The 15,772-nt window shown below is 43.9% G+C and overlaps 1 protein-coding gene across 15 annotated transcripts in view; it reads right to left on the minus strand.

The window, feature by feature from the left end:
- Positions 1-489: 489 nt before the first annotated feature.
- Positions 490-15,772, minus strand: part of CLASP1 (cytoplasmic linker associated protein 1) — a 171,129-nt gene continuing 155,846 nt past the window's right edge. For all 15 annotated transcript variants that reach the window (XM_085066926.1, XM_085066924.1, XM_085066927.1 and 12 more), the window contains 3 exons: positions 8,475-8,681; positions 6,284-6,400; positions 490-4,568 (listed from right to left, as the gene is read on the minus strand). In XM_085066926.1, the coding sequence (XP_084923052.1) occupies positions 4,482-4,568; positions 6,284-6,400; positions 8,475-8,681 (411 nt within the window). In that variant the 3' untranslated portion in view covers positions 490-4,481. The remainder of the gene's footprint in view (positions 4,569-6,283; positions 6,401-8,474; positions 8,682-15,772) is intronic.

Genomic DNA, 15,772 nt, shown 5'->3' on the forward strand with positions numbered 1-15,772 from the left:
TAGAGGACATTTTGCCTTGATCATCAAGGTAAAAATCAAACCTTAGGGCAATTATTTCCCTCGTTTAGAGCACAGCTTCATTACAGGTTTTAAACTGCGATGAGCTGTTATTCCCACAGGGCAACACACAAGTGCTTGAGTACTCAGGCTGCCCAGACAACTCAAATTTGAGTTCTTTGTTGTTTGGTACCAGGCACAGAGACCTGTGCAGTTCCCAGCACTCCTTCACTTCCCCAAACACTTAATCACCCAAATTTCTACTCCCATGTATTTTAAAGCCTCTAGAACTCTTTAACAAGCCTCAGAACAGATACCTTTGAAGCCCTTCCTCCTCCAGTTACATGACTTTGCACGACTATCAGCTTTCAAACACAATTGTGTCAAATAAGACCAAATCACTTCCAAGCACAGGTTGGAGTAAGGAGCTGTGCTGGATAATGAATCTACTTTCGTGTTTCTCCCCCAAGAAGAAACCCAACTTCCACTTACTCTAGGGCAAACTCAAAAGGTTTTATTTTAATTTTTTTTTTTAGCAAATTCTATCACGTAAATGTTAACAAAAAACATCTGTACAATTGCCATGATACACTCAAAAGTGAAACAAATAAGATATAAATACAGATATGGATGTAACATGACAAAAGCGGAAAAAATAGAAAAAAATACATGCGCATGAACACAGTGCCAACAAAGTCATTTCTCATGGCTGGCATTTTTCAGAGCGTTTTTTACTTCCCATTTAAAACATTGTTAGCAACGTCCTGCTGTATACTACAAAGGTCTATTTTTCTGTCCCTTAATATGTAATATTATGCTTGATAAATAAAGGGGTGGGGAGAAAAGGTTCTGATGACAAAGATGCAAGTTACATTACTTATACAGGTTATTGGTAAGCTAGTAATAAGCAATTAAAAAGACAGTCTTGTATTGTATTGTAATCCAGGCAAGCACACATAGTGTACCTTAAGAAAGCCACATGCCTCGGTATTTCTGAACTACATGAGAACTACAGTACGTAGACCTGTGGGGCAGATGGATCTGGGATTTGCCCATGCCCACGGAGCACTGGTGCAGCCAATGGCAGAAAAAACATCCACATCTAAGATTTCAGCAACCTTGCAGCCAAGAGCTGCTGTCTGCTGAGAGTTTTCTCCCATTCAGATTTTTAAAGCATGGTGGGCAAAGAAAATACACTTTTTTTTTCTTTTTTTTTTTACTTTTTTTTTTTTTTTAAAGGTACGAAAAATTGAAGCCCGGCATAATGGGCAGCAAGAAAAAAAAAAGGCAGCTGCAGTAGGTGGCTACTGCCAGGAGAAGGTGAGCACAAGCTTCACCGGTGCAGTGAGGCACTGCAGCATGCAGACCTTCCTCTGCAAGCGTGCGTGGACACTGATTTGTAGCCAGAGAGACCTTTATGCTCGCTGAAGAGAAAACAAGATGATTGTACAGCTTGTTGAAGTCAAAACTGGAGATCAGAGAGGTGACATTCAGAGCTAGCCCTTTGAGTACTTCAAAGGAAACACAAAATAAAAACTGGGTCATGTTCAACATACTAAACAACCCTACTATGTACATTATCTGCGATGATTTATAAATACCTAAGCAGAATGCTCCTACTGTGTACAGGTAGAACACATCCTAGAGTACTCAAAGGATGGACAGTCCTTGACTGACTCACGCAACAAAATTAAGTAGCACATTAATGAGCATCTGTTGACAAACAGAACTGAATCTGATTCAGAAAGTAAGGCCTGATTCTACCCTTTGCAGCCCCGGGGGTGCAGTGGCCTCGGGAAGCGCAGGCTGGCTGCAGGCGCCTTTTCAAGGACGAGCTTTGACCCCGACTGAGGTGTCAGGGACGTTACAGTGCGTTCACTCTCAGTGCATACCAACAGGATTTTATAAAACATATAAAATCATTTGAGAAGGAATTCGATTCCTGGAGATTTGCTACAGTGTGCCATTCAATGGAAAAAGAAAATAAATCAAAACCAGCGAACAGCGAACGATGATGGACCATGCTCCATCACAGCTGGGAGGGACTAACACCACCTGGTCAGCTATGCTGATCTTCTGAACCCCAGAACTGGAACAGAGGTTGCTCAACTAAGATGGAGAGAAAGAAAGGCATAAATACTAAGCAGTTAAGAGTATAATTAAAAAAAAAAAAACCAAAAAACCCTAGCCCACTACTAAAAATTCAAACAAGACAGCTAACTGCTGCCAACAAGTCAGCTGAGTATTTCCTCAAAAGGAAAAATAAATTTGTGTTAAAATCAAATTTGAATCATTCAAAAAAATTAAGAAAGAGCATTCTAACAAGCATACCAAAAGATGTTGAAAAGAAATGGTCCATGGAAAGGCAGACACGAACCATGGAGCAGCCAATCCCCCCTTTAGTGAGGATGGCTTTTCTGAGCCTGTGGAAAGACCCTGGGGGAATCCCACACCCCAGGAAAGCACACAGTTTCTCCTGCCATAGAATTACTTTTTGGGAAATAGGAGGGAACTAGCCCTGCAGCCAGCAAAAGCCTGCACACATATGTACCAGGAACAGGTCACCTCCTCTGCTCTCATGTGAGCAGGGAAAGGGACCAACAAGCCCAGTGCCACAGAGACCCCACCAGCCCCAATCCCTCCTGAGATGAGGACTGGGAGAGAAGCTGGCACCAAGCGTCAGCTCCCAGCTTATCTCCTCAGGGATGGGGCTGAAAAACAGGGATGGAATGAAGGAAGGGGCTTTACCCTCCTCTGCTGCAGTAACGGAGTCTCATGTTCATAATATGTTCCCAAGGTGTCCCTTCAGCTCCTCAAAGTGGAGATGGAGGAAGCTGGAGAGACTCCAAGGCACTGGGAGCAGCCAGAGAACACACATCCATCACCACAGCTGCAGCCATAAGCTGCAGGTCCCACCATCCTCTTACATGACTGGCACTGGGGGCAAAATCCCAGCTGTGATCCATGGCAGGTTTAGGGTGGGCATGCCCATCAGCCAGGATCCAGCCCAGGGCCAAACACAGCATGTTAATTAGCAACCTCCTGCCTTCCCTGGTGATAGGCAGAGCAAGGGGGAACTCCCCCTTTGCAAACAGAAGGGTCTCCGTTCAGGGAAGGGCAGTGCTGTGGGGTGTTTGATTTGCTGGTTTGCCTCTGATCTGGTCTGTGTCATCAGGCTGCAAAAATTTTCCCTGCTGCACCCTCAGCCAGAGCATCCTGCTGCCAGCAGTGCCCAGAGAGGGAACCCCACTCCTCTGAAATGCAGAGCACTCAGCAGGCCTGCGCATGGGGATGGCCACGAAGAAGGAGGTTTCAAAAGGCAGTTAACAGCACTGCAGGGTCTTCAGGAACAGGAGGAGCTGTGGCACGCAACCAGCACTGTCCCAGCTGGCTCAGAGGTGCTTCCACGTGGTATTTCTGTTCAGATTCAGACACCCTTTCTGTCCTCTGAGATGAACATTTTGCCCAAAGTGCAAAGGAGTTGTGGGGACAAAGCCAACCAGCATCAGTGGGTCAGTCAGAGCAGCAGATCAGCCCTTTGATGCTACAGATTTCAAGGAAAACAGCTGGCACTGAGGAAAAGCTCTGCCAGTTCCCACTGCCCACCCACTGATACACTCAGAGCCTAACCAAGCCCACCCACCTAACTCCACCATCCTATTTGCAGACATCAGTCCCAGCATCGAGTCTCAGGTTCCCTTTGGGGAGTGACAGGTAACCTGGAGAGTCTTTTGAACATATGAAAGGGCCAAATGGGTCGAGAGGGGAAAAATATTTACACACTCAATGAAAAGAGCAAGAGCCCAGCTGTTATGCACAGCACAGCTGGTTGGAGAGCAGTTACAGAAAGACCAGCCCATCCGGGGTCTGTCAGAACTATGTACAAAACTCAGATGTTTAAAAAGAACCTAAGTTTTCATTACTCACTCAGTATCTCCCAGTATTAAAGCATCTGAGGCTGGAATTGCAGCCACATCTGCAAAGCTCTCCCCATGGAGAACCCTGCAAGTTAGGCAAGCTGCAGTAGGGAGTACAAAACAGGAACACAAGACTTGTAAGAAGAGGAGGACCCAGCCAGAATGGGTGCTGGGAGAGAGCAGGTAACTAGCACACAGAAACCAGAACTGGGTATGAACTAAACCAACAAGATTTGTTTGACTTTTACACGGGTCCAGGTTCTTGGACTCAGTGTTAGAATGCAAACCTAAACATATTTCTGAGATTTCAGCAGGCTATACAAATATGTTTAAGTATGGCTTTCTGATGTTCACTTTTAATGAAGACTGCGACACAGACCTTGCTTCCTTTACATTCAATACCAGTAAGATTCTACATAAAAGCTTTTAAGGGACTAAAATACTGATTGCAATAAATATCTGCATGGCCTCCTTAAGCTGATGGAGCGCGCCAGTGAAGAGTAGCAGAAAGGTCTCTGAGAGGCACCGTTGATTGCTTCTAAGTCTACACATGTCCACAGATCTCCATTAACTGTGCGTTGAAACATCTGAAGAGGAGCTGCTGTTGCTGTTGGTGGTCTGGGCCCTCTTTATATACAAGTTTAGTAGCTTCATCTGAAAGAAAGAAACAAACGTCAGGAGAAGATGCCAGAAAAAAGCAGGTAGGGAAAAGCTGACTGCAAAATGTAAAAACTCGCATTTTGGGGTGAGCTGACACTGGGCACTCTGGAGGAAAAGCAAAAGCAAAACTGAGACAAGAGGCTATGCCCAGTCCCACTGAAGTTACAGACAGATTTAACGGGATTTAGGAAAGCCTCTTGCATTTCACTTCAGTGGCCATCAGTTCACAGACCTCAATCCCATAGCCAGATCAGGTCAAGCAGGATTCCCACAGAGGTCAGTAGGGCTGCAGGCACACTAGGTGCCCCTCCCAGGAACCACCCTGAACTTTCCCTGGTTTATAAAATGTTCTTTTCCAATGCCATTATATCTTCACTAATATGGTACATCTAGTGCAACTGCAGCTGTTATGACTATATACTTCCCTTGCATGGGTTTGCTCTCTTTTTCCTCCTTGCCACCTTAATTCCAGATCCTGTAATGACTCATGCATACATTTAACTTTAAACATGCAGGCAGTCTGCATAAACACAGAAGAATTACTTCCATGTTTATAGTTAGTGATGTGGCCAAGTGTGTTTGTGGCACCAAGGATATTGGGATAATAAAGCCTCTGCAATATTTTATAAGGAGATTTCCTAACTTCCCACATATAAAGAGGTAAACCTCAGCATACATAGCTGTCTCTTTGCAGAGCAATTTGGAAGCACAATTGTTATTTGTGACAAGACTACACAGAAATAAAATCCAAGAGTCTTCAGTCTCAGGTTGTTTTGGCCTATACCACACTTCCTTACCCATGAAAGAAATTATTGCTTAAAAATGATCGAATGAAGCACCCTGAACTAAGCAGCTACTCACATGCATAGATCTGTTTCAGAAACAAAAAATGCAGAATTCATCTCAAAATTGCATAGAAATCTTGAGTATGAAAGCTTAAAACAGAAGGAAGAAAAATTTGTGGTGGCTTATTGAGCAGCTCTGATAAGCAATCAAACACCTACACAAAAGTCTAGTCTGAAGGACAGAGCTGAATGAAGGGCTTGGCTTCACTTGCAGCATCAGGTCAGAATTTGAGTTTTGCAGCTAGCCTGACTCCAGGGTACAAAGTCCTTTGTGGGGTCCCTTAAGTTTGCTGTTGTCCCAGAAGGAAAGGGACACATGCACCCTGACATTAAGAGTGAAGCTTTACCTGCATTTCTACCAGCCCTAATCACAACTTGCTGCTGAGAGAACCTGTGCTCCCACCATCCCCATGCATTCCCATCACTCTCTGCATGAGGATGTCTGTGCAGCCAAAGAGCAGAATGAAAGCTATTTAATTTGTATTGCAGATCTGGTTTTCAGCCAGAGCAGCCAGCTGAGCCAGCTCACTGCACAATCACCTCTGGATGTAATGCCAAAGGAGCAAGGCAAACATGGCTGGAGTGGAAAAGACCTGTCAGAGGCAACTTGCAGTTACACAGGACCAAATGCATCATGAAATCAATCTCCAAACACCATCAAAATTTTCTTACTGAGATTTCAAATGCTCACACTCCTGAACAAGTGCTGTGCTGCTCCAGGGGCATTTGTCAGGGTGAGACAAGATTTAATAGAGTTCAGGGAACTCGACCCAGAGCTACAGTGAAGCCACAGGTCTTGCTGCTAGTAAAAGCCAGGAGAACAGCTTGCACTATCAAAACACCAGAGACACACTACTCTCGTACCTTGCTTCCTGTGAGTTGTGCGAGATGAGGTTTCAGTTCTTCTCCAATCACTGAATAAATTGCCACTAGGCAAAATACACTGGCTTTTCGGACACTGCTCTCTGTGTTATCATAACCCTGGAAATGAGAGGAAAAAGTCAGAAGCCAAACAGCACTCCCCAACAGCCTTATGAGCAATACACTCCAGAGCTGATACAATCACTCAGTACATCCTATCTGTTCCTTCTGTTATTGGTGTATGTCATGCTGTAAGTCATTAATATCTAGTTATTTATAACATTAAATAACAAGACTTTCCTAACATGAACTTGGGACTCTATCAGATACACACACTACTGTGTCCAGTTCAGATGACCATGAACTACCCTGAATGGTCAGGACCTGGAGGGCAGCTTACCTATCAAGTAGGAAGTACCACAGGAAAGAACATGCTGAAAGACCCCCTGTGCTGATCTCTGGCAGTTTGAGCACAACTCAAACTAGCCACCAGGTCAGTCAGCAGCTGGTGACACCAGTCCCAAACTCAGGCAGAGACCCATCACTCAGCAGCCATCCCACCCCATGAGAAAGGCAGATGTCACTTCAGCCTGGGGGATGCTGGCTCCTCCAGATACAGGGTGACCTCTGCCGGGAAAGCCCGAGGAGGGATGCAGCACAGCTGGGGCTGTTCCAGCTGCAGGGCCAAAGTACAGCCCAAAATGACAGTCTGCAATCCCACAGAGCACTGAGCCAGGAAAGCAGGAGGCCTCTGTGAGCTCAGAGAAACACCAAGCTACTGATGGTGGAGAGAAGGCTGAGCCTCCTGATCCAAGACCAGGGCAAGCACCACAACTCTCCCCTGGCCAGGCCCTGTTCTTCCATGGAGACCCCATCTGTTCATGGAGAGCCTGCTCCAGGCTGTTGAGCTGCACACTTGTGCTCACACTGCTGCTGACACTCCTTGCCTCCTCACCAGGACTCTCAGCATGGTAAACAAGCACAAAGGTGATTCTCTGCAATACAGTCCTTCCGCCAGGATTTCAAAATACTTCCCAAATGGAAGGAATAGATTACTTCAATCACTGAGTTTCTAAGGTAAGGAAATATCTCAGGCAAACTAGGCTCTGAAACATGAACCATTTAAAGACCTGGAAGTAATTAAAGAAGACAAATAAAACTGCCTTTTTAAAGGCATGCTGCTCCCAGACTTTTTCCAGTGCATCGAAGCTTCACTGTTCAAATTGTTGTCTCCAACAATGATGGCTAAAACCATTTTACAACAAAAGTTTAGATCAATACAGAATTGTCCAATTCCCAGAAGTTGAGATTTAAGAATTGCAAGAGCTGACACTACAAAGTTGGGATGAATGCTAGATGCATAAGGGGAATTTCTGACTTTGCTCTTGTCCTTCCAACATTTTATGCTCACAATGAGGAGGCCTCTTTATCCCAGTTCTCCATGGAAGTCTTACCCTCCCAAACATGTCTCCCCCTTTCACAAATTATTGAGCTGTTCCTGTCACAATCTCTCTCCTGCAAACACACACATTCCTTCTCCTCCCTCGCTGCTACTTCACATATTTCCTTCTTGTTTGCAGCCCCATCCCAATACTGCCAGCTACTTGTGCAGGGGATCAAAAGACAACACTGCTACAGCCAGTGCTCAAAGCTAAATCCACAGTGTACAACCAAGCCTTAGCACTGGCAAAAACACAGCTCCCCAGCCAGCCAGGAGAGGGTTATGAAAGAGGCTGAATGAAGTCAGCAAGTAGTTTGGTCCTAATTTCAGAAAGAAAAGATGAAAGGAGCAACCTGCCTGCTGGGATTCAAATTCAAGTGTGAAGTACCATCAAAGAACAGAACAGCTCAACAGAATTAAAGGGGAATTAAAGGGGACTAGAAGATGTATAGAGACAGTATAAAATGTGGATAACTCCTACTCCCAAATGTATTACATGGCTACATGCTACTGGCTTATTTAGGAGTCAGGAAAGGCATCCAATTGTGGAACATGCACATAAGAACCTGAGTTTTCCCTTCCTTAATACTAAAAAGATCAAAAACCCATATATAAAATTTTTATTTTAGCAAAAATTAAATGGTTTAATTTACCAAAATCTGGCCCTACAGGATCTATCATTCTCCCTTAGGGCACGGATCTCACAAATAAATGGTGGCTTTTGCTCAGGAGCAATGACATGAGATTCTGTACCTGTAACAACCCAGGAATGATATCGGGTAGGAGCTGATGCAACGATTCCTTGGAAATCCTCTCGATGACTTTCGTTTGCATTTTGATGGCAGCTAAATTAATTGGATAGTCTGCAGTCTGAATGATGGGGCAAAGCACCTTGATGCACTGCTCGGGGTGGATGGAACTCGCCAGGGTGGAAGCAGCTTCTTCAGCAGCTCTGACGACCTGAAAGGAAAGTAGAGCAAACCCTTATGTTAATGAGGTCACACTTGACAGCCAACACCGCTGGTGTGTGCTAGGAATGACTGCCAGGAAATGCTTGGGGATGTTCATTAACAGATCTGCAGGAGGCTCTGTCAAGGGGCAATCGACTCTGAGAATTCACATCCTCTGCCTCCAGTGACATCTTTGTTACAGCCACTGGCAAGATGCCCATCCTGCCTAATGTAACTGTGTCAAAGTTGTGGCTAGTTTGAAAAAATCACCTGCCACCCAAGACAGACAGGCTTGTCCATCCCATGAGGAGCAAGAGGACGACATCTCTCCAGCCACTGTTGAAGAACCCAAACCAACCAGCTTAGACTTATACAAAATATATCTCCTTAACTTTTGCCAGAACGGCCCTGTTGCAGCTTTCAGTGTGCATCTCACTGCTGAGTGCCCTGTGCCCACACTGAGACACCCATGGCAGATGTGTCCTGCCCCTTCCCAGCTCAACTGTGCTGCAATCAAATCCAGCTCACAGACACCAACAGGCTTTAGGGTGTCCCTGACCAGGCAGCTGTGCTCTCAGCACATCTAACCTATCAAGGCAGCACTGGGATCACCATACAAAATGGAGGAAGAACAAGTGGAAACAGCAGTAGCACCCACCCTTTGCAACAAGTCCACACTGTAAAGCAGTCACACAAAGCAAGGGAGATGCCAAATTCAACTCTGACCCTGACAGAAGGCAGATTCACAACTTTCACTCTTCTCCAGCAGATAGGACAGCTAGTTCAAGGAAGAAAGACCCAAATCTGGTCTCTCCTCCCATGAGAATTTATTAATTTTACATTCTGCAGTAATTGGATAAAAAAGAACAGGATGGGAAGGCAGGTTTTCTTTTTTCAAGTGTCTGTGCTAATTGCCAGGCAACAAAATGAAGCTTCCTCTTGGCTGCACTCTTCCTGGCCACAAATAACACTCTTTGCTCCCCATGTCCTTGTTACAACACAAAAGATGGAGGATGCTTTTTCTCATCTTCTCTCACTCCCCTCTTCTCAGGGTTTACTTTTAAGGGAGGGTAAATTCTGAGTAGCAGAGATGCCTCAGTGGGCAGACTTAAATCCAACACCTCAACTTGAACAAGAAAGAAGCATTCACAAATCATCATGTTTAGGATCTTCCAGCTAGTCCCAGGCAGTCCCTATCTGAGGCCAGGAGCATTAATGCACCCTCTGTTTCCTGGCTGTGTGGGATGCTCAGGTGCCCAGCACCAGCTCTGTATCTTGTCTAAACTAAACTGCCTGGGGTTGTCCGAAGTCAATACTTTGAAACCAGCACTAGGAAATCTGTCTCAGGCAATCTGCAAAACAGAAAATAAATCAAACCACAGGTCTCCTGTCACTTAGACTGAAAAAATGGCTGCTGAATTCACCTTGGTCTCCTCATCCACATGCTGTGATGGCATCAAACTCAGGGATTTCTACTTCACTAAGGCAAACCCTGGACAGATGTAGCTCCATCAAAGCCTCAAAAGGTGAGCTTTCATTCTTTTTAAGCAACTACTGTGGAATATGCATGAACAAGGAGTAGCTGGAAGCTTATCTTATTGTGTGGACTACAAAATACAAGGTTTAACTGACTTTTAAGATAACAGCAATTAATAGTGACCAGAAAGTATAATCTCCACCTACAAAGCCTGCTTAACCCACAGTCTTAGCATCACAGCCATGCTGCTAACATTAATCTTCCACTCATGCTGACAGCTACCTCCCCAAAATAGGAATGGCACAAGACACTTCTAGACCCAGGAAATAGCAGAACTGATCCACTTGGCTTTTGGCATCCTCTAAAGCAGATCTAACAGTGAATGTGATCTCAGACACTTCACACAGCACAAATATTGCGTGCAGGCAAGATATGAGCAGGATGGTGAAGCAACCTGAGATCTTGGACTGCTTCTGTACCAGTGCCCCATTTTACAGAAGAAAAGCTGTCCAAATGCTCCATTTACTTCAGGCCTTTCTCAGCATTTAATTATAATATTAAAACATATTCCAAAATGAATGGCAAGCCACAATGTGGCCAATATTAAATAAAAAATCATCCTAAAAGATCCATGAATGAGTAGACATCCATGCAGAACAGAATGCTTGCTTTTCTCACTTACACCAAGTTTTCCCACTTCCAGCTATTTCTTTGTTAATTCCTCTTCAATTTCACACATGAGAAGCATGAAAGTTAGTATTTTTCCCCATAAAGTGGTACTGCCTTAGGAGCCAGCACTGTGTGATTTTGTTGAGAAAGAAGAGAAACAACCCAAGTACTTGAGGGAAACCTAATGCCAGGCTTTGACAGCACAGAGTGGAATTGCTGGAGTGGATTAAGTCAGGAGTTCCACAAGGTCTCTAAAGGAATGCCCTTCCTGGCACTGTAGCTTCTGATGTCTGCTTTCCACAAATGAGGGAAAGCACCAACTTATAGAGGGTCCTGACACTTTGCAATCCATTTAACTATCCGCTAGCAAGCCACTAGCTAGAAAGCCCCAAATATTACTATTTGGACACAGGCCACCTGGGATTTTGTTCTGCAGCAATGCCAAACACTGTTTGGAAGTGTTTTCAGACACTCTCAGAAAGAAAAGCTTGCACATATATCACAACACACTAAAGAAAATTAAAAAAAAAAGAAATTCAACCTTATATCCTCTTGGTATCCTGCTTGATAAAAAAGCAACAATATTTTAGTGTAAACCTATGGCAAGACTCTGATCTCAAATACACTACCATAAAAAAGAACCCAAAAGCAGTAGGTGAAAAAATCAATGAATATTCTATCTGGGTTTCAGCTCCATATCCTGTTTGCACACAGTTCACTATGGTTATAAAGTTGAAGGTATGAAGCAAGTACATGAGGCAAAATCTTTTTTTAAAGCCTATTAATCAATTCCAAGCACAACAAGCATTAAAATACAGAGATAATTTTTCCCAAAATAAGTGAGGGTTCAACAGGTTCAAAGGTCACACATATTTTGCCACATCAAAAGGGGAGCAAGGAACGTTGTGAAGGTTCAGAAATTATTTATGTCCCTGACAGTCCTGCTTTCAGCATTGCTGCCCAGTTCTAGCATGGATGTGGCTACATTTAGGCAGTGGTTAGGTACTTCACATCTCTCTACCTGCAGGGCCTTCCCCCTGAACACAGAAGGATGTATTACACATGTCCAGCATGATAGGAGTTGTAAATGTGACAACACCAGGGAGACTTCCAAATCTCCCACAAGCACATCTGGTGAACAACGCCTGAATCTCAGCCACACTTCAGCAAACCCTGAGTGTGTGACTAGCTTTAATAACATGCTCAAGGCTCACTGACATCAACGGGATTCCAGCATGTGCTTACATGCTTGCTTGGAGGAGAGCCTCTGCAGGTAAGCAGCTCCTGGCTCCCTGGGGAAGCACCGGCAGCTGACGGCGTAGGAAGGGTAGGGTAAAACCAGCTGACAGTGAGCCAAAGAGACAAACTCATCCCTGCTGGCACAGAAAGCCAAATGCCACCATTCTGCAATACAAATACCAGCCCTGTCCTTCCTCCTGGCTTTGGCAAAACAAAACATTCAGCCACCCAGACAGACTCTGCGTCCCACGAGGGGAAGCGTGGCTTTTAGTATTTACCTAACTCACTCAGAGTCCTGCTCACCTGGCACTGCCAGAGAAATCAGCAGCATTCCCAAACAGAGGGAAGCCCATAATCAAAAGATACAAACTGCCAGGTCATTTGGCAACAAGCATATGCAATTGCAACAGAGTTTAGCAAAGACATTTTGCCATAAGGCACAATGCCTGTGCCTTGCAAATTGTACATACCATACAATATCAAAAAATCAAATATCTTTTATAATCGGGGCTTTAACAAGACCAGCAGAGTGAAACAACCTGAAAAGGAGTAGGAGAAATGAACAAACAGGATAAAGCAACAGGTCTTCCTCCCAGCTTTGAAAGCAAGATCAACAGATACACATCAGGAAGTGACAGGAATGGTTCATACCAGCAGAGACACCACAATAAGTAGCGGATATGTAATCTATCCTTTAAGCCCAAGAAAATAAAAGGGTGCTGTTTGGTACGTGCTCAGACTGGGGAGCTTGCTGTCACAAGAGGATTAGAAGTTAGACAAGTTAGCCAAAGAGGAAAAAAAAAGCCAACACACACAGGGAGGCAGACAGAACAATTCACACGGAAAGACTTTAAGACAGCTGGAAGGAGGGAGAATATCCACAGGGAAGCATCATTGTACGCTTGCCTCTTGCTAGTCAGTCAGGTAGGGTATCAAATGAAGCAAGATTTTTGTCTGACCTAATGTAATGAGTCTCAGAAATACAAAAGGAAACTAGAAAAGTCATTAAGTGATGATGGCAGCTGGAAGCACCGGGTTTAAAAGGGTGGCTATGAAGCAAGATGCGCAAGACTTCAGAGAGCCTGCAGTTCTTTAACAGCACAGCCACTAAGCTGTGTGTAAGGTATGTCACAAACATGATTTTACCTCCCAGTAAAAGCTTAAAGCAAACCATGGCTTGAACTGGATAGCTTGACATCATTCAACACAGGGCGGGTAGCCCAGGAATGCAGATCTAAGAGATAGCTCTTGGCCCTAAAGCAGCAGGTTTTTCTCCTTTCCAAAGGCTTATTCCCTACACACTGGAGACTAGATTCAGCCTGACTTCTGCTGGCACAACACAAACTGTGTGTGCTGGTGGGTTCCTTGAAAGACATCTGAGGTGCATTACGACCTTTCTAGTCTCACAAAAGAGAAATTTTTATACTTCCACCCAGTTTGCTGTAGGGAAGGAACCATATTCACATGCACAAAGCCAGTGAGGTGTAGCACACAGAGAGCTGTTCACCTCTAGCAATGTCATCCTTAATGCTACCAAGGAGTAATTTCAAACTAACAGGTTAGGCACTCCCAGGAACATGCATGGGAATTGCTTCCTGATCTCAGTGGGAGAGGATATGCTGACATGTACTATTAGGAACAGTGTGATCAAGACACTAATCTGTCACAGATCCTTTTCTTTTAATAGAAAAGCACATTGGAATCATCACAGTTCTACAAAATTTGCTGGACAAACTTTGGATGGCAATGCCCACTGGTTTACCTGGTTCACAGAGCACTGCAGCCACAGGATCCTGTTCACTTAAGACAGCCAGAACAAAGACTCCGTCTCTTCCACTCAATTTCTTCTGCTCAGCTATTACTTTCAGTGCATTAAGATGTTGTTTGCTGCTGCAGCAAGCAGCTTGTCTGCGACAATATGCTCTTGGTCAATATGCAGCAGCTTTCTAAAGAATTTTCATAGTTTCATTTCTGCTTTAAAGTGACAAACTGCTAGCAAATAAGGAAAGAAAAATGTCCTGACTCACCTAAGGCAGAACATGGCAGGTTCATAGGCTACACAGGGCATCAGTGTAACATGCAGGGATCTCAGCAAAGCAGCACCTGCACACCTGGATGAGAGCTTCCCATAGGAGCTTAAACTGGAATACTTTGCTATGACTGCTAGTTACACTGTCCCTGCAGAAGGCTGTAGAGGATGAGGCAGTGCAGGCAAAACCCCAAGGAAAGCTTAGAAGCTTTGTACACCATTGTGAAACACACAGAGCCAGAGAAGTTTATTAAACAGAAGAATGAGGTTTTGCTTTCTGGCTTACAAGGCATGTGATTGTCCTTTTGAGCCAATTTTTGCCATCTAGAGGTGGTTACTTAAAGCCTGTATAATCTAAGCTGGAGGGGATGGAGGTTTACCAGTACCTAGTCAGGCAAACTCCCATCCCTGAAGGCTTTACAGTCTGATCCAGACAGGAACAAACAATTACAGACTTGGTTTCAAAGCAGGAAGTGGACTCAGCAATAGGGAGTGCTAAGCAGATGAAAAGGCAGTGTGATTTTTATAAGGGATTCCGAGATGAAGTAGATTAGACTGCTTCTCCTGGGCATTAGATATTTAAAACATGTTGGAAAATAAAAAAAGCTTATAAACATATATCATGAAACATCAATGACTACCCAGTTTTAGCACTTGGTAGCTTCCAGCATGGACTAGGTAACAATTAATCTTCAAGACTATGATCATTCAGTGATTTTCTACACAGATCATACCATCATCAGCGGACAGTTACAAATCTTATAAATGTCAGAGGCCAATCTAAAAACACCTCAGCAAGATAGTAACAATTACCTACAGCTAATGGATTACTGATTTCTTCTCCTTCTCCCTCCTTTAGAGGGTTACAACAAAGAATGTACAATAATGTACAATAAGCATCTCAATTATGCTTATGGATCTTCTAGATCATAAAATACAGAAATCAGATATCTAAGATATGGCACAGGATCCTTTCCTTACACATAGAAAACACACAACAGTTGAGTCTATAGGCTTTATGCCAGAGACAGAAACAGGGAATTAGCTATCCTGTGGTTTTTCACTCTGTGGCTGATTTCCAAGATATTAAACTATTTCTGTTTTAAAATAATAATAAGAAATTATCCTCATTTTGCTGGCATGAAAGTGAAGCAATGTCATATCAGTGGTATTGGGTCAGCAAGTAGCATCTCTCCTTAGTTATGGGTGAGTAACTACACTGGAACAATATAAGTTAATATTAACTTATTGGCAACAGAAAGATGGTTCTCTTCCAAATAACTCTAAACAAAGACTGATAAAAATCAACAAGATTTAATATCATCCACAACTTCAATTACATTCTAATGCTCCAAAAGTAAGTGGAAGGCATTTACATGTCACCCCCCTAAATGTTTCCAGTTATGACTGAAGCAGGCTTGACTCTTCACATCACCCCATTATATCAACAACATCCAATAGACTGTTGTACTACAAACAGTATAAAAACAGGATGAAGTTAAAAAATGCAAACTAAACATGAATTCCAAGCCAGAGTCTTTTAGTCTGTAGCCCAGGGTTACATTAATTTCGACCTGCCACTGAGGTCTGTGCTTTGCCAATCTCCTGCATTTGTACTTACAACAAGGTGTGACTCAGCCTCCAACTCCATGTACCAACTTTCCCTCTCCCTTGTCCCTGGGGGGAA

This window comes from Lichenostomus cassidix, chromosome 7, assembly GCF_008360975.1.
Source record: "Lichenostomus cassidix isolate B80296 chromosome 7, HeHo_3.0, whole genome shotgun sequence".
NCBI classification, from domain to species: domain Eukaryota; kingdom Metazoa; phylum Chordata; class Aves; order Passeriformes; family Meliphagidae; genus Lichenostomus; species Lichenostomus cassidix.